This window comes from Letharia columbiana (assembly GCF_014066305.1).
Source record: "Letharia columbiana isolate WasteWater2 chromosome Unknown Sc0000049_s0, whole genome shotgun sequence".
NCBI lineage: Eukaryota > Fungi > Ascomycota > Lecanoromycetes > Lecanorales > Parmeliaceae > Letharia > Letharia columbiana.
This window is the reverse complement of record NW_023501093.1, coordinates 222385-249940: the sequence shown is the minus strand read 5'-3', so window position 1 is coordinate 249940 and position 27556 is coordinate 222385. Positions and strand designations below refer to the sequence as shown.

Genomic DNA, 27556 nt, shown 5'->3' with positions numbered 1-27556 from the left:
GTACATGCTTGCCTTATGCAGGGTCGTGCTCCAGCGTGGAGGCTCGCCAGCCACACCCCATCTAGCCCCTCGCGGCCGCTTTTGCAAGCAATAACTATGTCGTCCGTAGGGTGGTATTCTGAGCTTCATCAATCTCACACCCGCGCCGTGGGGGACACTGGAACTTACCTCTAGACAGTAGAGCACTTGGGTAATGGGAATTTGGACCCTGTCCTTTCCTTGTTATATTATAGAGGGTCTTTGTAGTCTGTACACCTAGCTTGCTTCATTAGGTCTATTACCGTAATCGACAAGCTCATCATGGACTGTGTCCATTACTTTAACCGTACATTGAATACCCTAGACTTGGATCGGACAGGCCGACTCTACAAAGACTTATTACCATAGAAGTAGCGAACAGGACGAAAAGAATCGCCGCGAACGCGAAGACGGTTTTGCATGACACTAAGAGAAGAGCAAGCATTATTACCGTGGCTTCTCACTCACTCACTAACACTGCAACTTGAACTGCCAAACTTATTCGCCCAACGACAGCATATTAACCGGGTCTTGTGACAAAGTCACTCGTCTTTTTTTCGCCCACCAGCTTCAAAAACGAAAGGAACCAGCAGCTTGTCCAGTGCTGTGTGATCTACGCCTGTCGTGATCTTATTTGCTCAGCAGAGAGCGCGCAAGTCGCCCGCTCCATTCCAGGAAGCCTCCCCCGCGTCCCACAACGCATTTCTCCTAGGACCAAATCGATTAACCCATCAGACGGGCTACTGCCCTCAACAACCGTCACAATTCCTTCCTCAAAGCCTTACGACTCTGCTACTATCCCTCTCCGCACCCTAGCATCTCCCTTTCAGTCAAGAGCGGAGGATTCGGCCGCATTGCTCAACGAGAAGAAGGTTAATCGGCACTCCTCCGATTCTGCGGGTTCTGACTTTTCACTCTGGAGTGATACTGGCGACCTTGCCGAACAGCTTGCCGACGAGGAGGATCCTTTACGCATACGTCTACGGGAGTCGGGAGACCACCAGGGCATCGGCAGATCCAACCCACGCCCATTACACCGGCGGCCTAAGCACGTTCATTACTCACAGCATATCCATTTAGAGCATAAGGCTACCAATCCTGGACTCAGTAAAGAGGCTATTGAAATACCGAACCCTCCGGCGAGGCAGATCGGACGCACAGAGAAAGCCCTCGCCATCATCATGACGGGCGACCGACAGAGAAGCCAGATGCATGGCTTGACAGGGAAGCCGTTGCTGTATGTTCCATGAAATGTTCCATGATTGAGGATCAGTGTTGACGTACCGCAGATACTTCACTAGTGTGTTTGTATCCGTAGGAGTTTTTCTGTTTGGATATGATCAAGGCGTGATGTCTGGAATCATAACGTAGGACGCCGGGTCCCCCTTCAATGGAATCTTTGGCTGATCGATGTCAACACACGCAGAGGTTCGTACTTTAAAGATTATTTCAATCAGCCTACAAAAGCCGAAATAGGGACAATGGTGGCCATTCTCGAGGTCGGCGCGTTCATTGCATCTCTCTGCGTTGGAAGAATAGGAGATATGATCGGCCGTCGGAGAACCATACTGTTTGGCTCAATGATCTTCTTTGTGGGTGGAGCTCTCCAGACGTTTGCAAACGGCATGCCGATGATGATTCTTGGGAGAATCATCGCCGGTCTGGGCGTGGGGGCCTTGTCGACAATTGTGCCTGTCTACCAATCCGAGATATCTCCCCCACACAACAGAGGGAAGCTTGCTTGCATCGAATTCACTGGCAACATAAGCGGCTACGCCGCCAGCGTGTGGGTGGACTATTTCTGTAGCTTTATACCGAGTGATTATGCATGGCGGATCCCGCTGCTGCTTCAGTGCTTCATGGGTCTCCTCCTAGGTCTGGGTAGTCTGATCATCTGCGAGTCGCCAAGGTCAGTCGCCCCTAGACTGCAAGTCGTGGCGTGTGATTGACCAACTCGGTATAGGTGGCTGTTGGATAATGATCACGATGAAGAAGGTATTGTAGTGATTGCCAACCTATACGGTGGCGGAGACATTCACAATGACAAGGCTCGCCAAGAGTACCGGGAGATCAAGATGGACGTTCTCCTCCAGCGACAGGAAGGGGAAAGGTCGTACTATGAAATGTTCAGGAAATACTACAAGCGGCTCTTCATCGCCATGTCCGCGCAGGGTTTGGCACAGCTGAACGGCATCAACGTCATTTCCTACTACGCACCTCTCGTATTCGAGTCGGCCGGATGGGTCGGCCGTGATGCTATCCTTATGACCGGAATCAACGGCATTACCTACCTACTCTCGACCGTTCCTCCATGGTACCTTGTGGACAGATGGGGTCGACGCTTGATCCTTCTTTCTGGAGCCATTGCTATGATCATTTCGCTTTCCGCCATATCATACTTCATCTTCATCGACATACATTACACCCCAGTACTAACCGTCATCTTCGTCATGATCTACAATGCCGCTTTCGGTGCTTCCTGGGGCCCCATACCATGGCTTTACCCACCAGAAATCCTGCCGCTGAGCATCAGAGCCAAAGGAGCAAGCCTGAGTACAGCATCCAATTGGGCGTGCAATTGGATTGTGGGTGAGTTGACGCCAGTCTTACAAGAATGGATTAAATGGCGGTTATATCTCGTACATGCGTTTTTCTGCGCTGTCAGTTTTGTTCTCGGTATGGTGTCTCCGTTCTCAATATCATCAAACCCCAGTAATGTCTGTGTTGACCATCCGTAGTATATTTTCTCTACCCTGAAACCGCCAACGTGCGACTCGAAGACATGGACCAACTCTTCGGCGACGCTACCACGGCGATGCCGACTCCTGCTCAACACGCAGAGGTTGAATCTCTGATGAGTGGCAACCGATCCCCCGTGCCATCGCTTGACATTAGGCGTGGGGGGCCTGGTAATTTTACAGCAGACAATGCAATTCCGGGTCTTGACATTAATCCGCCATCCGTTCCGGTGGAAAACGGCAAGCCTCGGCTTCCGCCTGACGCGCCGGCGAGTAGTGAAGGGCTTGGAGGGTGGATATCAAGAATGGTACAAAGGACGAAAGGCGAGGGTAAAGGTGGGGGCGATTATGGCCGTCTGGGTCAAGATGATGACTGAGCTCAATGAGGTTTTACTTCAATCTGCTCGGCCCAACAGGAAAGGAGAATATAGAGAGTTCCCTTTGCATGGAAAATTTGGAGTGGAAGAATGATTCCCAGCGCCACACCTTTAGAACGGTTTGATGGCTTGTTTATGCTTGAGCAGAACTTTGTATCTACAGTGTTCTATAGGAGCACATGGGATAGAACACTCAAGGTCTGACTTCTACGAAGTTGCCGGTGATGTTCTGCTGTAAAAGATGCAGAATATCTTCGCGGCTGACCATTATCAATTTTCGTGATGGGCGATGATTTGCACGTTTCGTCGACTTGGAAGTGGTCCGGTCACAGCTAGATCTGCCAAAAGAAGTGGATGCAGGCCCAATTTGTGGTAAAGGAAATATGGAAGGTTTTTATCTTCATATCTCGCCAAAGTCATGTGGTTGGAGGTATTTAGTTCGTATTAGGTTTGATTCCTAATGGCGCTGGTACAATGGTGTTGCGGTGCTTTTTATTTCAAGTCAGCCTCGTTCGCCAGATTTTTGCCAAGCTTTCCGGCTTTGCTCAATCGTGCTGTCCCGATTAGAATGGCAGACGCTACTGCAGGCTACTGCAAGCCACACGCGCAGTCTTCTCCACCATTCCTCATATAGAATAGGAGGTAAACAATGGAGACGCGTGCAACTCAGGCAAACATCGTATCAACAATCGTCTGATCTTCTGGCAATTCGCTGTCACTCAATTAGGTACATTTGAGGCTGTATAATTCATTGATTAACGTCGCTACCGTCGTTCCCATATCCACAGTCGTAGAGACCCCCCAGAGGATTCTTTGCCCCTTCCACCACCCCATGCTTGGCCTGCACCTCCTCCTGAAAGTCCGCTATGCCCATAGAGTTTGGCGATCCACCACTTCATGACTCGATCGGCCTCAGCTGGAGGAAGGTGCTCCACTGACTCTTCCAAATCGTAGTACTTAAAACGAACAGTATCCAGAGCCTCCCTCATATCAAGTCGACGCCTCGCCGGCGCCCCAATCTCACCGTCGATACCCCTCTCGTAGTATTCCGAGGTGATACCCTCATAGAGCTCAAAGCCCGAGTCCTCCCACATGAACGCCCAGCGGTCAAAATCCTCCTCTTTCAGCGTCCCAAAGAGCTGATGTTAAGCCCAAATATCGCGACACGGTAGCTGGTATCTGCGAAAGAACTCGCAATCGCAGTGAGTCTCGTCATCCAGCTCTTTCAACTCGTTCGAAGCCATAATGAGATCACCTGCCGCGGTGATCTCATCCGCAAGGAGGGCTTGGACGGGCGTCGGAAGCTTCTGAAGATGAGGGTATTCAGCGACATAATCCCGGCTATGTGCTAGGCAATTTGGGCTGTGGAGGGTGGAGAGGGAGTCGACAATGATAGAAGGTGGTAGAAAGCGACGATGACATGAAAGAAACATGGGACGAAAGCATGGGAGCGAGGCATGAGCGCGTCTCCATTGTTTACCTCCTATTCTATATAGGGGTTAGTGGAGATGACTGCGCAAGTGGCTTGCAGTAGTCCCGCAGTAGCGTCTGCCATTCTAATCGACATCAATCGTGCTAGCGCCCAGGACAAAAGTAGGGTCAGCCTTAATTATCACTTTAACGGCGTATGAGCCTCGTAATTGGGAATTCTGGAACGACACGTTTCAAAATCTCGATTCTATCCTTCTCCGACAGAAGCCTGGAAGCAGAGGTGTCTTGCATCATCCAAGACTTTGCCCATGACAACGTAAAGTCCTTATAGTTAAACGCTTCTTCACGCTCCTTTTCCAGCTGCCCCCCTTGCTTCGACGTTCCTACCCAGACCAAAGCCGCATTCGCCATATTGACTTCTCAGAATTGGAAGGCAACAGCACTTGCTGGCTCTTTACCGCACAATGACGAGCAACAAGGACGTTCATGCGTCGGGGACAGCACAAGATGGTGCAGATCTAAGGAGAAGAAACGTTCCTGGTGGACAGAACAGCGCCCTCACATCTTCTGAGGAGGAGGTTGACGACAAGAAATCCCAGAAGGTGCGGTTGAATGGCTGGTATTACACCGAAGTGGTTGCATTAACAAGTTTTGCTTCAGCCCAAATCGCAGTCTCTCTCAATTTTATCTACGCTAGACGAATATGAATTCATCATTGCACCTTTGATCTTCACAGTACTTGCTTTCTTCACAAGGATGTACAAGATAGGTCTGTCAGATATCGTGACCTGGGACGAAGCTCAGTAAGTCTAGGCTCCACGTTGGGGACTGGGGAAAATTCGAAGGTCGATACTAATGGCCCGTCTTCGTACAGCTTTGGAAAGTTCGGCTCCCACTACTTGAAACGAGAGTTCTATTTCGATGTACATCCTCCTCTGGGAAAAATGCTGGTTGGCCTTTCCGGCCTGCTGGCTGGCTACAACGGCTCGTTTGAATTCAAATCCGGCGAGAAATACCCAGAGGAGCTCAATTATACTTTCATGCGTCTCTTCAACTCGGCATTTGGTGCTGTGTGCGTACCCCTAGCATACTTCACGGCTAAGGAGATGAGTTTCAGACGATCGACCGTTTGGTTGGTGACAATGGCCGTGCTTTTCGAGAACTCTTATGCAACGATCTCGAGATTCATCCTGTTAGACTCGATGCTCCTCTGCTTTACATTTACCACCGTTCTTTGCTGGGCAAGATTCCATAGGTTGAGGGATCAAAGCTTTTCTATTGAATGGTTCACCTGGCTGTTTCTGTGTGGAATCAGCATTGGATGTGTGTGCAGCGTCAAGTGGGTGGGAATGTTTGGCACAGCCCTGGTTGGATTTTACACAATTGAAGACCTGTGGAATAAGTTCGGAGATGTCAAAATGCCAAAGGTAAAAAAGCGCGCCCAAGAAATATGATGGTGAAAAGACTAATGGATCATAGGTTGAACTAGGCCAGCACCTCGTGGCTAGGGCCTTTGGCCTTATCGTCCTCCCTCTACTTGTATACATGTTTTCGTTCTGGGTCCACTTCCTTATCTTGGAAAACAGCGGCCCAGGAGATGCGCAGATGAGCTCGCTGTTCCAGGCAAATCTGAAAGGCACCGATGTCGGAAAGGATAGCCCACTGGAGGTTGCTTATGGTTCAAGAGCTACACTGAAAAACATGGGCTATGGCGGCGGTCTACTGCATTCCCACGTTCAAACATACCCCGAGGGATCTCAACAGCAGCAGGTGACTTGCTACCATCACAAGGATGCCAATAACGACTGGTTCTTCTATCCAAATCGGAGTATGCCTTTGTACGACCCAGAGCAGCCTATTAGCTTCGTTGGAGACGGCCATGTCCTCCGCATGATCCATTCTCAGACAGGTCGCAATCTGCACTCGCACGCGGTTTCCGCTCCTGTGACCAAAAGTGACAACGAGGTCTCGTCATATGGCAATACTACGATCGGTGACGACAAAGATCATTGGACTGTTGAGGTCGTAGATGATGCAGCTTCGAGAGACTGGTCCAAAATTAGGACGTTGACGACATCCTTTAGGCTGAGGCACACATCTCTGGGCTGCTATCTGCGCGCTGGGAACGTCAATCTTCCGCAGTGGGGTTTCAAGCAGATTGAAGTCACTTGTGCGAAAGAGAACAAGCCTCGAGATGTATACACCCATTGGAACGTCGAGTCTCATTGGAACGAAAGACGTGAGTTTTTGCTGTGTTTTATTCACAATGATATACTGATGAATTCGCACAGTACGGGCCGGTGACCCTGGATCTTACAAGTCCCCATTCTTACGCGACTTCATGCACCTTAACGTAGCGATGATGACGTCCAACAACGCCTTGGTGCCTGATCCCGACAAACAAGATGACCTCGCTTCTCAATTTTGGCAGTGGCCTATCCTGAACGTCGGCCTTCGTATGTGCGGCTGGGACAATCACATCGTCAAGTACTTCCTCCTTGGCAACCCCGTTGTCTATTGGGGCAGCACCCTCTCGCTTGGTGTCTTTGGCGCAATGATGGCATGGTATCTCGTCCGCTGGCAACGCGGATATGACGAGCTCAAACCTTCGGAGATTGACCAAATTCATTACGCCGGACTTTATCCCGTTGTAGGCTGGTTTCTCCACTATCTACCGTTTGTGGCTATGGCGCGTGTTACTTATGTTCACCATTATTACCCGGCACTGTACTTTGCTATCCTGACCATGGGATTCGTTACGGATTGGATGACCAAGCCGTTGGCGCGAAAGGACAAGAGAATTGAGTGGGCACTTTATGGGTCGCTTTACGTGCTGGTCATCGGGCTGTTCGTCTTGTTTAGGGCGATTGTATTCGGTATGGAGGGTGACAATAAGCAGTGGAGGCATCTCAAATGGTTTGAGAAATGGAGGATCACCGACTAAAAGGGTGCGGGTGGGTGGCAAGCCTGGCGAGGATTGAGCGAAGAGAAAAATGCACAAGGAAGAGGCTCCGTGATGTGTACGATCGATGTGGCTGAAAGCGCTTGGCTCTTGTATTCTACTATCGGCTTATTCCGGGGTTGTTTGAATGGCATTTAGCAGCATCATGGTAGCGAAGAGTCGAACATAGTCCGCTCTCGCCACATGGTTGACTGCATTCAAACATGCTATTCTATGTAAGACCATAGATCTTGTACACCCACGATGCGTCCATTGGACCCATGCATAACTGTTGATACTTTTCGTTGTGTATGGCTGTCTACTCGAAGCGATCACACTTCTGCCCATTTTGTGGCTGCTACCCTCTGATATGATGTTCCAAAAGGGAGCATTCTAGATGTCGCCTGTGGGCGCCGTGTGCCTAGCATCAGACAAATGCTCCGGCCAGATCCCAGAAAATCTAGCCTACTCCCTCAGGCACAAGGACAGTATTCTTCAAGTGGGTGGGTGGATGGTCATATCTTGGTGGCAGTGAAGAAAATCTACACCTGAAAGAATTTCGCTAATTGAGTGATCTTCCACGCTGTGTACGTCTCGCAGGTGTGGCAGCAAGTCAAAGAAGGTCGGCCCCGAACAAGGCTCCCGTGTGCGAGGATTGTCAATAACAATTTGGATAAGTACAGACGCACCGAGCGTATGCGCGCACCGGTATCTCGTCTAGAGGCTAGGTTCCGGTCGGATATTCTCCTGTAAACCACTTGAGTTTGTGATCTCATGTTGGATTTCGTGGTACTCATCGAGGACGCTTTGGAACGAAGCGCACCATTCATCGCCAGATACGCTCGGGAGTCTGAGCTTGGCGAACGAACACACTCGCCCAGAGAGCCACTTCTCAAGGCATCTTTGATCCAAGCGGTGATGTACGAACAATTTTCATTGACCATAGTCGAAGTGATGCCAACGTCTTCTAGCTTTCGAGCCATCTGAAACCACACATCTTCGTCGCCTTCTTCGGCTGATTCTAAATTATCCACAGATCTGACTGAGCACTCGCGTAGTCCAGACTGATGCTCCCATACCAGCGGCGTTAGAAGCTACCCAATTCGAGCTTGGCCAGCGCTGTGCGCAAGAGAGTGAGTAGCAGACACAATCTCATAACCTGATCTTAGGAATATACCCAATTAGCCCAACGTGGAATGAAGTCAGCAGACCAGTATTTGATATGGCACGCTGCCTATTCCTCGATTTGGTCCTGACTCTATCGCATTCTGTCACCGGTTCTCCTGCTTTGCGTCCCAGGACTATTGTACTTATTATTCAGCAAACCATGTAGCTCTTGTAAAACGGCGTGGTACCCGTCTATCATTTTCGATAGATCGGATTTCTTGCTTCGATTCCGCTCATTGTCGTTTACAGCCTCCTGCACCTCCTTGAGCACGAGTTGGAGGCTGGCAGATTCTGCGAAGACAGTCCGGAAGTCTCTGGGGCATCGCGGGATTCTCGCCAGACTTTGTGTGCTAATTGAATACAGATGGACGAAGTCATTTGCACTGAAGCCAGAGCTCATCAAGATTTCCTGCGGTAATATCTATGGGATGCAGACATTGATTCGATAAGTGGGAATCGATCATCTATACATAGGACAGCCGACGTGAGCGAGCGCAGAGTACGTCATTTGAAGGTCACGTGCAAGCAGCTTTTCAACACGGCTGGAGTATTCATCACCCATAGAGTAGTTTAGTGTGGAATTCGTTGCGTACTTTACGATGATAGTCACCCTCTCCTAACAATCCATATGTCTCATCCCGAGCTACCTTGATTATTACCCTGATGAGGAGAGCTTTCCCCAAATTTGTCCGCGCCGACAAATATGCCTTGAAGCCGGGGCATCGCCCTACAGGCTTTGGGCTCCGTACCACCTTCTGCTCACCATGCCGTTCGCTCGCACAAGTCCAGTCGAACCGCGAAATCTTTCCTGAAATCTGGTTCACGAGCTCAAGTCCGCGCCGTCGTGCGCCCGAACAACCTGGGGCCAAATCTGAAGATGCACCACCAGACGAGCGGACCTTGAAGCTGGGCAAGAGTACGTCTCACTCGGCACCTCTTTCGAAGGACTTGAAGTACTGACCCATTTCCTCCTCGCAACAGCCCTCCGCATCCTACAATCCCGCCTCCCTACACTCCTTGCCTCCCCCCTTCCACCCGATATACTCTCACCCCACATTACCCTCCACCTCTTCCCCTCGACCCACCCCCACCTTCCCACAGTCTCCGGCCGCGTCGCCTACCATGCAGCCCTTTGGACCGCCCCTATGGCTTGGGGCCGCGTCCCAATTGTCGGCAATGTCAAGCTTATAATTCTCAGTGAGCGCGTAGCGAAAAACGGACCTACCTACTCCCATATCAACAACGAGCGCCTTGTTGTGCGCTGGAAAACGTGTGGCAAGACACAAGGCAAAGGCATGGGTGCGCTGTATCGTGGGATTGGGGCTAGTGAACAGGTGGACAAGATTACCGAATGGTTGGGTGGCGACGCGAGGGATGATGAGGAATTTTGTGGGAAATTCATATTCGAATTTGACGAGGAGGGAAGGATTCTTACACACACCATTGAGCACGCAGAAGAAAACGGGGATCTAGAGAAGACAAGTAGGGTGGTTAGTGTGACCGATTGGTTATTGGGAAGGCCGTGGAAGAAAAAAACGCCGGAGCTAGCATGGAGTTGTGTTGCAGATGAAGATGGCACTGGGAGGATGAGGGAGTTCGAGGGGAGGGGAAGTTGAACGGCTGAGATCAAGGGCTTCGGCGTTTCGAGAGAAGGAGGCGCCGGTGGAGTTGAGGATTAGAACTCGGTCATGGTTTATGCAAAAGGAGAGCAAGACTGTGGATGTGTGCATGTTGAGATTGAATCTTCTTAGAGACAAAAGACAAGAGAACCTTTTGCGGTACAAGAACGGTCATTCCTGCACACAGTAGATCACTCCTCATACCTTCATCTCATTGTAACGTCGTTGACAAGGCAAGGATGAGCTCAGGCTGGCTCCGTGCTTCCATGCTGGTGCCAGTGGTATCGAAGCACACTAACAGTCAAGATGTCACTGAAAGGGGCACGTTGAAGCAGACTCGGTAGCAGAGCTTCACAGATAACACCACCCTAATGGACGCCAATTTAATCTCAATAATCCGAGGCATTGCTCACGCATCAGTAATACTACGGATCAAATCTTTGAGGCCACCTTCGTGAGCTCGAAGAGGAAACCGAACCACTAAAGCCCGAGAACGACTAAAGCATCCATATCTAGCGAGTCCTTGGTACACCGAACGGCTTCAGGCTTCGAACATATTAGTACCCTAACAACACTTTCCCGACTTCGTCTCTGGATCCGATGACTTGCTGATCTCAAGGACTTTACGCTCGCCTATTGGGTTCTGGGCTGAGTCGCCATTATCAAGGGCTTTGCTCGAGACAATACGGTATATTTCTGTAGACCTTCAGCAAGCTGCCATCAAGTCGATTGGGCATCCAAGAATACCTGTGAGGATGTTTTGAAAGGCAAGCTCGACGTTACTTGCGTCTAGCGCCGAAGTCTCAATGAATGATAGGTTGTTGTCGCCTTTGACCGTTAGCCCATGTCTCCCAAACAGGAATATACCCACTCACTGGCAAACTGTTTCGCCTCTTCCGTAGGGACCGCCCTCAAGTGCCTCAAATCGCTCTTATTCCCGACCAACATTATGACGATATTCGCATCCGCATGATCCCTTAGCTCTTTCAACCACCGCTGCACATTTTCATAGGTCTGATGCTTGCTGATATCGTACACGAGCAGTGCTCCAACAGCTCCTCGGTAGTATGCTGATGTGATGGCGCGGTAGCGTTCCTGTCCAGCTGTGTCCCAAATCTGAGCCTTGATGGTCTTGGCGTCGACTTGGATGGATCGGGTTGCGAATTCCACGCCGATGGTGGATTTACTGTCGAGGTTGAACTCGTTGCGGGTGAATCGGGAAAGAAGGTTCGATTTTCCGACGCCAGAGTCTCCGATGAGGACCACTGATTGAAGGATCAGTAAGAGCCATTAGGCAGAAGGTGGTGGGTAGCATGTAGCATGGGCGAGGTTGTCTTTAATGGCCGTAAGCCCAAGGGGGGGTACCTTTGAACAGAAACTTCACGAAGATCCGTTAGCACAGCTCAAGGAGTAGGCAGAGAACGTGGACATACATCATACTCGTCGTTTGCCATGTTGGGTGTGTCTTTGCTGCAAGGAGACAAAGAAAAGGATGCCGCTCTCGTTGGCCGTTACGCGGTATCAGACAGCTTCGATCAGCGGAGGATGGGAGAGATCAGGAGTAGACAGGGAGTAAAGATATTGGAAGAGAGAGTGGAGTGTCAAATTGTTGTGAACGGATTTTTGTGCTTTGGTTGCCTGAAAAGGCAAAAGGCAATAGCTGCACTCTGGCTCAACAATCAAGATCCACGCGCTAAGCCTAATGGGAGCAATTGTACAACTACTCACCCAAGAAAGAATGAAGATTACTACTTGTCCCTATGCGAATACTGCAGACCACGGCTCGTTATGATAATTGATGCCGTATAGTCTTGAAAAGCTGGCCATGTGTGCCCTTGTCTCTTTGGACAGAACTCACAGATTACACTGAGTACGGGAAACAGCAACACATTTAGAAGTCAAGAGAATCTAGTCCCTGATCAGTCGAACAGGATTTTTCTAATATTGTTCACCCTTTAAATGGAATCATCATGTAAGCTGCATCCCACTGAGATGAGAATAAGGACTTCGTTGACGTTATTCCAATACAAGTAGTTGGTTGTGTCAAAGAAAATGATGCGCAGACAGAAGCTGCTCAGAGGTTTTGAGAAAGCATCGCCTTCTGGCTTCGGAAACGGTATGCCTGCTATTAGCAAATCGGTACAGCGTATTGATGTCCGTTGAAATTAGAAGTTCCGGTTCGAAAAATTGAAGAGCAAAGCGGTCTGCTACAGCTACCGCCACCCCGCTGTCGATGCAGATCGGCCATGATGCATATATCTAAGTTACTATTCGGCCGGAATACCAGCGCCCAAATAGGGTCATCTTGGCCATTTCCCAGCATGAATCTCTTTTGACAGTTATGTCTATCTCGCATTTCACCACAGTGAAGTTTCTCGTCAGGCCTAGCAGATCCCATTGCTCTTGCAACACTTCTATACAGTGCTCGCGCCGGTAGCATGGAGCAGAGCACCCCTAAAAATGGAGCCTGCTAGTATTCCTGGGGATTTTGGATTCACATTTAAAACCCCAAGGCCTCTGTAAGGGGTCCCGCAAATCGAATCGATGCTTAGAGATACAACAGAAGGTGCGGTATGCGGGCGCCAATCCTAGCCTCGCATCCGATTCACCATAATTGCTGAAGGAGTGGACTTAGTATCAGAATCCCACGCTCGGTCCTCTTATCCGAAAAGCTTCGTCTCGAAGTCTCACCTCCTGAAGGCTCCTGGGTCTATGTTTATAATAACCCGTCGTACACGCGTCCAAACGCAGACAAAGGAGCCTCTCAGAGGTCGAGCCACGTGGGTCTGGCTGGGAAACGTAGTGCTGGTCTACGAGACCCGGGAATACTGCCTCTTTGATCAGATGATCTGATGCGAAAGAATGAATTGCCCTCCAGCTGGATCTGGGATGCCGTGCTTTCATCCATCACTGTGCCTCGTGATTGTAACTTCTAGCTGCTCTATCGTTGCTTGCGATATCGAAATACCTTTTCGCCGCAGCGCAGGGGCCACTTCAGCTAGCAAGAGGTTGTTTTTACCTGGTCGTATGAGAAGTTTTGGTTGCGCACGTATGGATTCTCCTAGATCAATCACCTTGCGTCATATAGCAGGTCGAAGGAAGAGAACATTGACCAATGACTGACTCGTGCATCAGTTCCATAACGCCCGGTGCCAAAGACCATTTCATCGACTAGGTAGATCGTCTTCTCGAGCGTGTAAAAAGACAATTGATTGAATCTACGATGAAGCTGCTCTAGTAACGAACTACAGAATTACTGGGCGGGAAACATAGCTGTGACTATCAAATCTCCCACAATTGTTTCGCCGTTTCGAGAGACACAGTCTGCCTCAGGAGCGTCAAGCTTGTACAGAAGAGAAAAAGGGATCTGATGCTTGATCGAACGCTACTGTCCAACGCCACAGAGAGAAACATCAGATCTGCAAGATAGACTTTGGTCGCCAGAGCAGAATGCTCGTTTTAGTGCAACGGTTATGCATCTGATTGGCTGACTGTCAGAACCGCACATGGGATACAGTTGCGCGATGAGCCGGATAGATGACCGCTTCTGTTTACTCTGACTGACCTCGTAGCTTGAGGCTTTTGAAAATCTGACACGAACAATCGGACAACGGGCTCAGCGATTTCAGGGTCTGTTACAATGACAGAACCAGAGCATGGCTCGTATTGTTATCAAGTGCAGTGAGACGTGTTTGGTCAGCTATGACGCACAGCAAAGGATGACTGGGTGAGCTTATTATTACACGACGTCAAAAATTGCCACTTGCTGTCACAGAGAGCTGCCCTCGACATGGGTAATACGATGTACAAAGTAGATGCGGAGAAGTGACGTGGAGCAGCATGGGCATTGGGGAATTAGATCCCCCCCAGGATTCAGGATTGATCACCTGAGCCGCATGGCAAATACGTGGAGTAAGCGAGCGGTACGTCTGCATACACTACTTTATTGTAGGATCCTATGTACCTCTGAGCCTCTTACTCACGATCGCTCTACTCTACGCCAGTTCCTTGGACGTCTTGTGCCCTCCAAGTTCCCGTATGCTTAGCCTTTCTTGCCCCACGATTTCGATATAGGCGCGCTTGTCGCGTAAGACCAAGTCAAGTCTCAGGTGAGAGTTTCAATATGTACTCACCCGTTGTTCCCTACCCGTTATTATTATTCTCTTACTATTTCCTCCTAATCCCTACTAACCTTTGCTGTCCTCTCACCCAGTTGCCGCTTTCGCCCCCCCCCCACACAGCCGAGACTCCGAAAGTCAGCCATCTCACATGCGCAGCCAAGGATATGTCCCCGATCCTCATGGGGTGCAAGGGTTACTGCGAGTCCAGCTGCTTACAACAATGCCCGGAGGATGTAATTCTTTACCAAACAAGTTTCAAAAAAAAGCTTGCGGCCCAATCCACGTGCTCGATATGGCCACTTCTACCAAGGAGTCAGCCATTGCCCTCCTACCGTCTAATGATGATAATATAGTCTAGCATCTCCCCACTCTCGTTGTGCTCGCCTGAACCAATTCCACCTCATGCATTCTCAACTACAACAAGTTCTGTTACTCCCATTACGTCCATACATTCCGTCCTCTTCGTTTTGTCCATGCCGGTGACTGTCGACGCAATGAGGCGGTCTTCGTCTTTGTTTCCCGCGGCTGCGGTCTTTCTTGTCTTGATCTTGGCTGCTGCTTCGCCCTTGCAACGGTCTCACTTGATGGGAATAGAGGAATCATTATCTTCATTATCAGGATGGAATCCACTGCGTTTGCGGCAGAAGGGATCGGATCTGCCACTGCAGGAAAAGAGGCAAACCGTTAATTGCACGGATCTGTCGGCCGCTTTCAATTCTCAATGCTGGCAAGAACTTCAACTGAGTAACTTTCTTCTGGGAGGAGGGCAGTGGGGAGTAGGCTGGAACAAATCGACTCGAGTTTGCGACAGTCAATCAGCAGATGTCAATAGCAACGACGGCACGAATTGCTGCTTGCCCGGCGAGGCATGGACGACTTGTTTTCTTCGTCTTGCGCAAGGCGGAGGGACACAAGATTGTTCGCAGATTAATGCGCAGTTCTGTTCCATGCCATCGGAGAACGCGTTAAGCGCCGGCCTAGCTGATAGTATCCGGCCAGAAGTCCAATACATACAGAAAAACATCTATGGTATTCTTCTGAACTCATAGCCTCTCTTATGGAATCGTTAGCTAACTCACGGCTTAGCGCTCAACGATTTCTTTACTACCTATTATAACGCGCTGACGGCCGCCCAAAGCGATGCATCAACGACGATTCAAGGGCTTATTAACGAAGTGGACCCGATCAAACCAGCCACATTCAACCTCATAACACTCCTGACTGCACTCTCGGTGGGTCTGGCATTCTTGGGAGCACCAAGTATCGCAGTAACAGTGCTCGGACTGTCCTCCCTCGCGAAGTCTGCCGCTCAGGTTTTGACAATCAGTCTGCAGCAAGCGCCTTCCACCGCAAAAGCGCTCTGGCCGACGGGCACCCAGAACTCGCAATCTGTGCAAATCGGCAATCTAGAAGCGGAGCTAGGGAACAGCACAAACCAGCTCGCAGACATGGTCAATAACGCGGTTCAACTGCTCATGAGCGATATGCCAACGTTTGTCAAGTTTGTCGAAAGCGGGCAGTATTCGGGCGCCGAGTCGCTTTCCTTACCCAGCAAAGTCGAGGGCCTCGACTATGCTCTCAGGACTTACATGACCTCGGAAGCGTTTGCCCAAAACGGCTGGGTATCGACGCCTATGATTGGCCCTTTCGAGACCGTGCAAGACGTCGAGAACGCCGTGATCGGAGGTGGCGGTGGGGACTGCACCATGGGCAACAACAGCGTTTGCACCAACGGTCAGGGTTCAGCACTTTTTTGGAGCCAGCCTACGGGACGTGTTTACGCTTTCGCCAACGAGAATGCTGGCCTGGTAGGCGTTGATGCATATCAGCTACTGCAAGACACCGTTAACAACAACTGGGCCATTCTCCAAGTGCTGTTCGATGGCAGCTTCAATTGCACGCAGGAAGGGAACTTTGGGGATTCGATCGTCAACTTCAACTGGGATGGAACGTTGGACATTGCGTGTATCTCGCAGCTCCCGACGAAGGTTGAGTGCGGAGCAGCATGTCCTGTTGCTCTGATCAACAACCAATGTCCTTTCCCGCCGCTGAATAACGATTGCGACTCGTGATTGGCGAACGTTGAACATCTTCGACATTGTGTATATATAGCATATCATATCTTTTGGCATTGCATTCTCGCATTGAGCAGTGGCGTTGTTATTTCTGCTTCTCAGGGTGTCGTTGGACAGCTGCGCTGGACTCACCTTCCACGTCTCTACGCATTGCTGGAATTATGGTTGTTCTAGCAGATGTATTCATCTTGTCTCATACATAATCGGTGCAAAATACCACTAGATTTGTTAGCAGGGCAAACAATCAAAAGCAAGCAAGCAGTTTCCCCACGTCAGCGTCAGCGTCAGCATAAAGGATCAATCCCGGGAATGACTTTACCTTGAAACAATTCACTGCCTCAGTGGCCACGGTACATGCAGAGATGCAGAGATTTAGAACTGAAAGAATTTTCTGCCATTGACCATCCAAAGGAGACGGGACAAGCAAGCCTACAAGCTACAAGACATTGTTCCGAGAACACCTGCTACAACTGTGGGGGGAAGCGCAAGAAACATTCAAGACAATAGACACACGCGGCTCAAGATGAAACATATCTCCCGAAATCATCCATGTACAATCTGCACGTCATGCATCTACCGGTACCATCCTAGGCTCCTCCGTACCTTTAGATTGCGGCTCGGCTCTGCTGCTCGATTTGCACACTTTTCTCATTATCATGATGGTGGAGTGCAGGTCTCTGCCATGGCAATGGGTGTCTCTGGATATCCTCGATGAATAGGTAGCTGAATATGTTGTCGAGTACCTCGGAGGATCATTCGTCGATGGCGGGACGATACGAAGACCTAGCGCGGCAGGGACCCAGGTTGATCCAAGCTGGTCGAGGTTTTGATTGGGGGTCAGGGAATTGCGAAGGAGAAGTCTCCGGGCGGGGGTAAAATGCTTAACGATGGAGCAAAGTAGGGATACGAAGGAAATGGGCATCAAATGATGGGGACAGGTGATGATTGGGAGGAAGATTTGGCATTGACTTGCCAATCTTAATACAACTCCAACCTATGGATTTTCGTGGCTCATAAGAAAGTCTTCCCATGTATTTTGATGAAGCGGAAGGGAGAAAGAAAAGAATCGTACCGTACTTTAAGATAAGGTACATTATTACCTCATTACCTCGGTACATCCATAAAGATTACGGCCGAATACCGGTCTTCCGGTAGTCTAGCGCCCGCAGTCATCTGTTGCTCTAAGGTACCTACCGTGCTACCGTACTAAGGTACTCATACCTTTTACTCGTACCGCACCGCCCAGCCCTAAAGTAAGGAAGGTGTGCCGTAAGGTACCTCATGGTCCATCTTTGAAAAGCGTCAAGAGCATTAAGGATTACTCGTAAGGATTAATTCACTTGAACTTTGTCAAAAGTACATGTAGCTTGTGGTACTATGCAAATCAGCTCTACAGCAGCTCCAGCAACTCCAGCAAATCTGTTCCCACCGCTTCTTGTCTAATGCTTTCGCCATCGCCATCGCCATCGCCATCGCCACCAGAATCTCCTTCTTGGTCGTTGCCTCCACATCGGCGCCTTAGCCCTTATTCATTCGTCTTTGTCCTCTCCATGGAACCTGATCACATGTTCGCTCCACCAGCTGCTATACCTTAGCAATTTGGAATCCGTCATTCGCATCATTCCACCCTGATATCGCAGCATCGTTTTGGCCACTGCGAGACTGCATGTGATAATCAGACGAGGATCAGTACACCAAAGGTGGAGGAGGAGTCCTGTCGTCAATGAGCGCAAAAACAACCGAGGGAATACATCAGAAGCCCATTGACACAACTCCGAGCCTACCACCACCTCTCATTACAATCAGATGGCCTGTTCTTCCCCCTCAAACAACCTCCCGACTCTATTTGTAACTCCTACCGCAATTCACTCTTACTGAAGCGCTCACCACCAGTTCGAACTCGACTATCACCTCGCGCTGTTGACGGCGCTGGTAATCGTCATAGTACCAAGGTCTCCACCTGAACACTATGAACATGTCGCTTCCCTCCAAAGAAGCTACTTCCACTCCAGCCAGGTTTTCCGAAGCTCAAAGAACCACGAATAAAGCCGAGCATCCAGTGGACGCTCGATTTAGACGACTCAAAGCCAAAGTTCTTCCTGAAACGCCGTACATCTTACATGTTAGATCTACATATCGCCAAAGCCCAGAGCATGCGAACCTCTGGCGACTTGGTAGTCATTTCGATCCTAACGAAGAAGAATTGCAGTACCTCACTTTCAAAGACCGGACGAATGACTTGACCCCTGGTCTGTTTTGCCGTGGCGGGTGGGACGATGGAAAAGGAGGATTAGCACCGCCAGAAGAGCCCAACAGCAGAACTAGTAGCGACGGGACTCCACTTCAAGGGCAGGGTCAAAAGAAGAAGATCAGCTTGGCGGACTACAACAAAAGGGATAAGAACAAGGCTGTTGCAGCTACAACAAAACCCACAGGTCCGAAACCAAAAGAACATCAGAAAGATGACGCGAGTATCCAGGGACTTGATGCAAATGTCAAACTGCCAAAGCCTCTCCAGGTCGAGCAGCACGGTCAAAAGAGGTATGCTCTGCTGATGTTTGGAAAGCTTCTTGGATACTTATATTTGTCAGATCGGCGGACGCGATAGAAGTGGGGAAAGATTCCAATGCTTCCGAGCAACCTCTAGCTGCTCCATCTGCTAAGAAGGCGCGAACCACGTCTGAGCCGCCCAACCCCGCATCAGCAGGGCCGCTCAAAGTTCCCCCTCAAAGAACAAGTGTTGAGATTGGCATCATCAAAGACTCATCTGATGCGCAAAAGGTCAGATCTCATGAAAGTCCCAAGGCTGAGAAGCCGCCGACAGAAAAGCAACCCGGTCCTGAGAAAGTCGTACCGAAAGAGAAGAAGACGGAGGCACTCAACCTGCATGGTCTCCCGCCAATGCTATCGCCCACACTACCTTCAGAGATCGAAGAGGAGCTCGCCAAGTTGAACCCTAGCATTCGAAGACGCAGTGGCAGCATCGCGAAGAGCAAAAGCCCTAACCCATCTTCCAAAATCAAGCAGCAGAAGAATGATACGGGCTCGTCAACCGACGAAGAGGGCGCTAAGTCAAGCGTCGGAGGGAAGGCTTATGCATCGAGCAAGACCAGCACGACAGCTTCCGTCAACTCTGTCAAACACCAACGGATTCAACCACAAGTGACCTCAGCTCCTCGGCAAGCAGCTAAGAACATTGTGTCAAACAAAGTTACACCTTCGAAACCGAATAAGCTTCTCATTTCTCCCGTCACCGCACCGGTAACGGCATCAACAACACCTCAGAGAATTGAGAAACGAAGATTGCGCCTACTTTTGAAGATCAGGAAGAAGACAAATCGCAAAAATCTTGCTCAATATCTAAGGTTGCCGCCCACACAAGGAAAGTACCCACACATCCGTCGAACGATAGAGCACGAACAGCGTTCAAGGACTCCGCAGTCGGAGCAGAAGCATGCCAGCAATTCTTATGAAAATCGGCTCGAGATACAGGCGAAACCAAAGCGTAATGATCCAGAGGCTGCCAACGCTGGCGAAAAGCGGCGTGGGTCTCTAGATCGTAGAGACGAACCGGAGCTTCCCGCCAAACGTCACAAGACTCCGAGATGGGCTTCGCAAAACGCTCATACACCGAAACAACCTTCAACTAGCTCTCCCGCTCCATCGAATGTTGGAAGTACGCAGAAACCACAATTACTCACTCCGAAGGCTGATCCCAAGAGCGCCCCCATGCTGCGTGTTGAGTCCGGCGAAGGCTCGACCACCACACCACGAGGCCTTGCTCTGAATAGTACCCCCAATGTACCAGATGCTGGAAACCGGCGTAATTCTGTCACGTCGTCTGGTGGTCGCAAGCCTAGTCTGCAGGATGTGAAGCGTGACGCTAGCAAGTATTTGAGACAAGCAACAGACTTAAAGCATGCCTCGGATGTGTTTTTGAAGGAAATTCCGATCATGACTGATAGCGAACGTAAACGAGGCGTCATGATTGGTACAGAATCCGTACTCTGCTACATTCTGGCTTTCACGCTTTTTGATGAACCCCAACGACAATTTGGGCAGATTGGCAATATCGATGGCTGGAAGTCTATGCTTCGGCTCTTGGATCTCATCAACAGAGAAGCTCAACCGTTCAAACACCTGACTGGTCTCCTCCTCCAGCTCGAAGGCATCATTCGAGACTACATGGTCTGCTACGATTTCAAAAGACTCGATTACAATCCACTTGAGCAGAAATTAGCTGAGACTGCGGCCGCGGATCCTGCGAAGACGAAAGAATATTGCCAAGCTGCGGCATATCACGGGTCATTCCATGAATTCCGTCGCTGCTTCGAGAAATCGCAGAGTGCATGGCGTTCGGGACTGGACTTCTTGAAAATCAGCGACATCGAATCTGAATATCCCGTGACTTGGGCCAAGCGCGAACGACAGTTTCTTCTCCCTGTCAAAAGCGCAGATGCCGTAGTACAAGGCGAATATCAGCGGAAGTTTAATCTGCCCATGGGGTCAATGACTAGCGGTCTACAGGCTGTGAATTTTGGCTTGAGCTTTCTCGAGGAGTGGTCAAAGAAGAATGGGACAAAGTGGGAGCCAAAGCTTGAGCTTTAAGATATGCGATTTTATCATGATGGTAAAGGTGCGAGATGGAAATTCATCTCGAGGCGTTGCAGGGCGAGTCTGGTAAGGGCATCTGTAGGGCAAAGCAATGATACTCATGATGAGAGGCTGAACATTGATACCATGTATTACGACAGGCATAGCGAGGTGGACTTTGCAGCACTTTTACGATTACCCCGGCTCGGATGAGCCAAGCGATAGTTTCATTAAAATACACGAGAATCTCGAAGAGGGTTGAGTGGGTTTTGATGGAGAGAGAAAGCGGTTTGACATCGGACAACGACACGATGTACACCGCTGAGGAAATCTCCAGAAGGGGCCTACCAGCATTGAAAAGAACAATGTTCAGCCGTCTTAATTCTCTCCGTGAATACTCGACACTGTGATCTCAAATAGACGACTGCGAACTTGGGTTTACATGCTCCCGGCGTGCAAGCTCAGTCGTTTCTCACATTACCCCTTCTTGACAGCTAGATAGGTACTCCGCCTCTGGCTCGAGGTGCCCAATCTACATTTCGCAATCTCTCTGCTCCAAATCCCCTCTGATGATGGATCTCACATTTATACAACGAACAAGCTCCCTTAGCAGTGTCTTGACAGCTCACAGTACCATGGGATACTGAAGCCACGACCAGCTGGCCAAATCTCGATTTCACCCACGCCCTTTGAAGGTTCATCCAACACCCGAGGATTTCCGTAGTGCCTCACAGGAACGATAAAAAACTCAGCTCACCTGCTACACCGCTGCCTGCCCCTCCACCCTTGCTAACGACACCTGCTTTACTTCTGACTCTCCCCCTCCAACATCCCACCCTTACTCTGTCCTCTGCCTCACCTCTGCAACCCCCGCTTTTCTCACATCTCCAACTGCGCCGAACAATACATGGTACGTACACTTGGGAGCAAGATCTTCCTGTTTCACACGATATTTAGAATTGTGACCAGACAAGTTTCGGGAGTAGAAGCGTCCTTTCACTGCCCTAAAGCCGTCTCACTACCCGAGTATTCGCCCTGAAGAAGAGCCGCTGTCTCCGAACTATCCATAGAGGTATACCAAAGTAGTGGCATTCGGGTCGCCCACGACCGCGGCCCTCTTCCTTGCCTCCTCATCTTTAGCGCAAGCGAAATACCTTGCAAAAAATTGAGAAGCGATCGTGGAACAGTAAAAAGAGTGGCGGTGCGTTACTGTTCAATCTTTCTGTTGGGTAAAACAGGGGCATAATTTTTAGGGGAAGGCTTAGGAGAAGAGGATGCTGAGGTTACAGAAGCATTAGGACAGGGATTAGTTGCAACAAGAAGAGGGAATTGGTGGTGGCGAGCCAGATTGATCGCAGGTGGGGGTTGGATCTGATGAAGCTGTGGTGGGGGAGAACGCAATGATCGGGGAATGAACCTGTTAGGAAGAGCATTGATGGCCGTGAGGGAGAGGCTGACGGAGGACAGGAGGGTCGATACAGACGACGAGGGAAGGAACGCCAAGACAGCAGAGATTGATTTTGAGGATGACCATGTGTCTTGAATTTGTGAGAGAACCTGTCTCGACGATCGGGCAACGATACAATCAGATAGCTTTAAGATACTGGTATTTCTATCAAGGAACACCAAACTCATCCCTCGATAGTTGTATCGGCAAGCTGGCAACCTCGCTACCACCGAAGAGGCGTCCACGTATGACTGCCTCCACTTCTTCACCTTTGCACCCATCAAAGTCCTCACTGTGGATGGGAAATTCCGTGCAATACGCCCTACCGAGCTCCTTTCCGCTAATCATGACATCAAAGTACGTGAATGGGCCCGTTGTCTTGCTCCACGGTAGAAATGCTGGGCGTGAATCGTCCGAGCTGCTCCACTTCCATGCCAGCCTTTTCTCGTGATCTGGAGAACGGCCTCGCTTCGTCACTCTCACGCCAACGATGGTCCAGCACGATTCCGCTTGACTTCTTGGTTTGATAGTGAGATTGAAGATCTGGCACAGCGCCAGTGGCTTTGGGTCTTCGATCAGGCCTAGACCATATACTCCAAATTCTACGAGGCGCGAGTCGGCGGTAGGGAAAGAGAGCATGATCGTCTTGTCCTGGACCTGGTTCGAACGCGGGAAAGATATTTCTACGTGGATGTAGCAAAGTTTCTCAGAGTCTGACATAATATAGCCCATGTAGAAACCTGGAGCTATGTCCGTGCTCGCTTCAAGACATTTGAACCTGATCGTAGCGGCGAGTGACTCATCGGCAAGCATGTTCAACTTGAAAAGGCATAGACGATAATGTGTTCCTCTTTGAGGATGTGAGCCCCATGATTCAAACGGGGCGGTCTTCTCGTGCATGCGGATGATCCTCGTATTCACGATTAGGCCTCCAGGAGCCTCATCTGGCAATTCTCCATAAAGCACACGGGTCGGAGGCCTATCTGACGCTTGCTCCCACGCTGGTAGCGACATGGGCAATAGATGAGGCAGTGGTCCCTGAGATCCAAGCATTGGGCGAATATGCTTCTCACTCTAGATACACGAACATGGCTTAATTGATCGTCATCAACGGACAACGAGGGCTTACCTGAGCTCCTGGATTTGCCACTCGTTGGAAAGCTCCATTGAAGTCGGTTTCGAAGAAGTGTGTCGATCCGGCAGGGAACTCGCAAGCGTGATTGACAATAGGAGTCCCGACGTACTCCCGTGTTTGATGGGGCAGTCCTTCGTGACAATCGCAGCCGAGGTCGGATGGTAAGCGCTTCCCTAGCCACATAGCATGTTCAACGCGTTCTGCGGTGGACAGAGTAGATTCCGCAGAGGTGGAGAAATGCTCATGGGTCCAGGCTGGCCCAAAGATGGCTGTAGAAAAACCAGCCTCTGCTAAAACGCCCAAGGCCTAGATATCAGATTTAATAAGCTTTCATTCCTGAAATAAACATTTCGAATTCGCAAGGTGGTACGTTCGGTCAAAGATAGGCTGTGATTCTGAAGCTTACAAGCCCGGTGTTTGTCCCTCCTCCACCCTTCGGAGGAAAGGTGATTCGATGCGGACCTGGCATATTAGTGTTCTGAGCCCACACATCAATACCAAAAAGGGTCTTCGTTGGATGAAGTCCATATACTTCACCCGTTGAGTCCGCTTCCTTCAAGGTTTTCATTGTCCATTTATAATTCGTGAAGAGTAAGTCCGCAGCAAGAGCGAAGGGAACGTTCTTCAGGGTCAGGCCATTTTGATGGTCGACTTCGTTATCAGTAGTCAAAGCATCATCTTCATGTTTTCGGAGTCAGTGTCACTTTTTCAAATAGGGTTTGAGTTACGAGGCCCATTCGGAGAGTGAGATACTTCCCAAAACATGTCTTACATCCCAGATTTCCCGGGAAAGATCAGGAAGGATTCATTCCGGAAAGTAGACTTACACCAGACAACGTTCCCTGCAGGCCCTAACAGAAGCTTGAGACTCCGAATCAATGCACATATCTTACTTGTAAGATCTTTGACGGATTTGGGAAACTCCAATTCGATATTGAGCAGCCATCCATCGAAACCGAAGACATCGGCCATAGCAGCTAGCTGTTTGGCTATGATGAACTCGCCGTTCACTTGGTCCAGCATTCGCTCAACATTAAGTTTTCCGGGCTCAACAATGAACGTCCCTAGAACTTTGACACCATTGCGATGCATGGTGTTTATCCATGTAGGCGGTGGGACACATACGAGCTTGTGGGAGAAATAGACAAACGTATCGACGTATTGAGGGTAATTGCAAGCGTACAGTTTGTCCTTGAGTAGAGGTGGACGAACACTTTCGTAATCATGGTAGCCGCCGCTATAGTCATGGCACAGCAGTACCAAGGTAGTAGGCCTTACATGATCATGAACTCGAGAGGCCGAGCGTTTCAAGAGGGGCATGTTGGCCTGCTGGACTGGGTCGACATCTTCTGCTGACCAGGCTTCCACCTCGTCGAAGTCATCAAAGTAGACCAGACCTTTGAGTCCATCACGGTGTCTTTGTGCCCGCCGCTCTTCTCGTGATGGACCTGTATCTGCGGGAGGATTGATGATGTCTCTTAGCTTCTTGCCAACGTGCCATCCAATTTTCCTCCAATCGGGAAATCCAGTTGGAAGCATTTGATTATCGATTGTAGAGGCAGATGGTTCGCATCACAGCGAATGCCCATCTGATAAATTTCACATCAGACGAGGTTTGGTGGAAGAAGCGTAGAATTCCACTCAGATAGTCAAGCCTATCAATTCGGCACGCACCGCGGTGTAGCGAGTCTTACTTATGATCTTACCTCGAAGATATACCAACGTTCTCCGAGGATGGGAGTGAAAAAGGTCTGCTTATATGGAAGTGCGTCTGCTTGAAGTCCTCATCTTCGGTTGTTAGCCGTTTCTCCCTCAAGGCCTCCCGTTAAGGTGTCGATTATGAAGTTTAATTTCTTTTCGGTGATGAGACATATCCGATACCGGATGCATGTACCCGATAGCGAAGAAGATAAAGCTACCTTATTCACTACTGTTCTTGGTGGGGTGTATACAATTTTCTTCGCGCCAAGGATTCAGGACCTTTGTGCATACGCTAATAAAGCGCGCTTTCCATTCCGCATAAGGCACATATTGCAACTCGTCTACTTTTTGTGCCGTCTTGTTGCCTCATAGAGTTGACTGTTAAGCAGTGCAATTACTGTCATCAGCCATCCCACATGAAGTCCAAGATCTTGTGAACATTGGAGCGTAGGATTTAGAAGGTGCAGGCTGTGCTTGCGAAAGATCGCCTTTCCTGCGCCATGGTTGGTTGGAGTCCCGGCCGTGCAAAAGCATTGCTTGTCCCGAATCTCCTTTGCTCGAAGCCCAGTCTGTGTTCCGTCATATTCCGTCCTCTACGACTTTGACCTCCTTCTGTGCTTTTGTCACCATGCGACTTGAATACCCGTCGTATGCCGCTTCAGGCATTCTCTACTTTTCCATTATTCCGCGCAGCAAGACTTTATCGAGCCATGTTTTTCATCAAGATATCTTCCCAAGAAGCCTTGGCGTCCGTCAAGCTGCCGGCGTCGTTGCCATTACCGAATTTTTAAGACAAAGTAATCATGCTTGTGGGTGCTAGTATGTATCATCAAGATCATGGACCGAAGAACAACCGCGGTTATAGCCGCTGTTGGCAAATGGCTATATACCATCCACTGGCGCCTTGCGTGTAAAATGTCTTGGCAGAACATCCAAAGTGCCATATTTTTACAACGCAGTAAGTTTTTAGTGATAAGCTTTACAGTAAAATAGTCTGCTGTGAAGTTTGATATCTGCTTGAGAAGAACAATTGCGAAACTATAAATTTTTTCGTGGGTGTCCTCGTTGTTGAGTTGCGATAGGTTGTAAGAAGAGACTTTTTGATGTTCGGGCAGAACCCCTGAATTTTACACGCTGCCAGCGATGGGATAATTTACCTTAGATGGTGGGGAACCGGCTTTCGCAAACAACGGAGACAACGGAAGCGTGAGCTATAATTACTGTACGCTTCCTAAGAAGTTTTTGCTCGCCTAGACTCATTGCCAGCCTCCAGGAAATACACTACTCTCTGTCGACCTTTCTCGCAATTGGACAAACGCATCTGTGACAAACCAATCAAACAGCAGACCCAGCGGGGGTTCCTAACTTGAATAAACCCTCACTCTGGTATCAAGAGTCAGATGATTTCCTTTACTCTGGCTTTGCCGGCACTCTGCCATTTTCGGGCGGTCAGACTTCGCTGCCTCCTCTATCGCTATGGGCTTTGAAGCCCGACGGGCTCGGCGAGTCGGTGATGGGCCTGTATATCACCTTTCGGAGTTATTCCTTCCTGTTCACAATATCCTGCATCAGCAGATTGCTTATTCTGCCAACCTTTTCACTCTCCAAACATGTCTTACATTCCGAAGTATACCTACAGATGGGAACGCTGACCCGAGGTGTGCTAGTGGAACGAGTTGGCGATTAAGGGATTCCAGACATTAAAACGCCCAGTCGGTTCTCTGACGACTTGCGGCTCAAACAGTGCATGGGCCATTGCAGGTTCCGACTCAAATCGAAATCACCTGCTGGGAATGGTATGTACATTTCCGGGTGACTCTTTCCTACCTTTAATCGAAGACCTGAATCGTAAGACGGTTTTCGGGAGCAAAGTTATCCTCCTTCCACTTCCTAGACCTGTTTCTTGATTCAGGGTCGTTGCCCTAAGAAGCAACGCCGACACAGAGATGTGCGTAGGTTCAATATAACATGCAACAGCGAATATTCACAAATCGTAGTCTGGGAACAACCGCTCCGACGCTTAATGGGTAAGGGCCATGCTTCTTACCGTCTTCTTAACTAATCTCAACGCCACATGTCACTACCAAGTCGACCAGCACCTCAAAATCACCGGCACCTCGGCCATCAAAGTCTAGCGCCGGCACTGTTACAGGTGTCGTCGTTGGCGTCGTTTTATTTCTCGTGATTATCGCC

At 49.7% G+C, this 27556-nt stretch overlaps 11 protein-coding genes across 11 annotated transcripts; 6 read left to right on the top strand and 5 right to left on the bottom strand.

The window, feature by feature from the left end:
* Positions 1 to 300: 300 nt before the first annotated feature.
* HO173_010506 (uncharacterized protein) lies at positions 301 to 3133 on the top strand (the record flags this gene model as incomplete). Its single annotated transcript, XM_037312391.1, has 6 exons — positions 301 to 325; positions 754 to 1255; positions 1308 to 1385; positions 1445 to 1927; positions 1982 to 2694; positions 2757 to 3133. The coding sequence occupies 6 exons, from the start codon at positions 301 to 303 to the stop codon at positions 3131 to 3133; spliced, it is 2178 nt and encodes a 725-aa protein (XP_037160796.1).
* Positions 3134 to 3897: 764 nt separating this feature from the next.
* Positions 3898 to 4227, bottom strand: HO173_010505 (uncharacterized protein; the record flags this gene model as incomplete). Its single annotated transcript, XM_037312390.1, has 1 exon — positions 3898 to 4227. One exon carries the CDS (start codon positions 4225 to 4227, stop codon positions 3898 to 3900), a length of 330 nt encoding a protein of 109 aa, XP_037160795.1.
* Positions 4228 to 4278: 51 nt separating this feature from the next.
* On the bottom strand, positions 4279 to 4566 carry HO173_010504 (uncharacterized protein; the record flags this gene model as incomplete). Its single annotated transcript, XM_037312389.1, has 1 exon — positions 4279 to 4566. One exon carries the CDS (start codon positions 4564 to 4566, stop codon positions 4279 to 4281), a length of 288 nt encoding a protein of 95 aa, XP_037160794.1.
* Positions 4567 to 4750: 184 nt separating this feature from the next.
* On the bottom strand, positions 4751 to 4975 carry HO173_010503 (uncharacterized protein; the record flags this gene model as incomplete). Its single annotated transcript, XM_037312388.1, has 1 exon — positions 4751 to 4975. One exon carries the CDS (start codon positions 4973 to 4975, stop codon positions 4751 to 4753), a length of 225 nt encoding a protein of 74 aa, XP_037160793.1.
* Positions 4976 to 5028: 53 nt separating this feature from the next.
* Positions 5029 to 7508, top strand: HO173_010502 (uncharacterized protein; the record flags this gene model as incomplete). Its single annotated transcript, XM_037312387.1, has 5 exons — positions 5029 to 5166; positions 5225 to 5367; positions 5439 to 5991; positions 6044 to 6803; positions 6856 to 7508. 5 exons carry the CDS (start codon positions 5029 to 5031, stop codon positions 7506 to 7508), a joined length of 2247 nt encoding a protein of 748 aa, XP_037160792.1.
* Positions 7509 to 8279: 771 nt separating this feature from the next.
* Positions 8280 to 9030, top strand: HO173_010501 (uncharacterized protein; the record flags this gene model as incomplete). Its single annotated transcript, XM_037312386.1, has 2 exons — positions 8280 to 8425; positions 8922 to 9030. 2 exons carry the CDS (start codon positions 8280 to 8282, stop codon positions 9028 to 9030), a joined length of 255 nt encoding a protein of 84 aa, XP_037160791.1.
* Positions 9031 to 9335: 305 nt separating this feature from the next.
* HO173_010500 (uncharacterized protein) lies at positions 9336 to 10288 on the top strand (the record flags this gene model as incomplete). Its single annotated transcript, XM_037312385.1, has 2 exons — positions 9336 to 9588; positions 9654 to 10288. The coding sequence occupies 2 exons, from the start codon at positions 9336 to 9338 to the stop codon at positions 10286 to 10288; spliced, it is 888 nt and encodes a 295-aa protein (XP_037160790.1).
* A 568-nt stretch (positions 10289 to 10856) lies between these two features.
* Positions 10857 to 11745, bottom strand: HO173_010499 (uncharacterized protein; the record flags this gene model as incomplete). The annotated part of the gene is made up of 5 exons (XM_037312384.1): positions 10857 to 10987; positions 11039 to 11119; positions 11167 to 11556; positions 11657 to 11669; positions 11725 to 11745. 5 exons carry the CDS (start codon positions 11743 to 11745, stop codon positions 10857 to 10859), a joined length of 636 nt encoding a protein of 211 aa, XP_037160789.1.
* A 3161-nt stretch (positions 11746 to 14906) lies between these two features.
* On the top strand, positions 14907 to 16484 carry HO173_010498 (uncharacterized protein; the record flags this gene model as incomplete). The annotated part of the gene is made up of 2 exons (XM_037312383.1): positions 14907 to 15441; positions 15499 to 16484. 2 exons carry the CDS (start codon positions 14907 to 14909, stop codon positions 16482 to 16484), a joined length of 1521 nt encoding a protein of 506 aa, XP_037160788.1.
* A 1972-nt stretch (positions 16485 to 18456) lies between these two features.
* Positions 18457 to 21095, top strand: HO173_010497 (uncharacterized protein; the record flags this gene model as incomplete). The annotated part of the gene is made up of 2 exons (XM_037312382.1): positions 18457 to 19028; positions 19079 to 21095. The coding sequence occupies 2 exons, from the start codon at positions 18457 to 18459 to the stop codon at positions 21093 to 21095; spliced, it is 2589 nt and encodes an 862-aa protein (XP_037160787.1).
* Positions 21096 to 22140: 1045 nt separating this feature from the next.
* On the bottom strand, positions 22141 to 25201 carry HO173_010496 (uncharacterized protein; the record flags this gene model as incomplete). Its single annotated transcript, XM_037312381.1, has 5 exons — positions 22141 to 22234; positions 22712 to 23601; positions 23657 to 23968; positions 24069 to 24340; positions 24490 to 25201. 5 exons carry the CDS (start codon positions 25199 to 25201, stop codon positions 22141 to 22143), a joined length of 2280 nt encoding a protein of 759 aa, XP_037160786.1.
* Positions 25202 to 27556: the final 2355 nt, after the last annotated feature.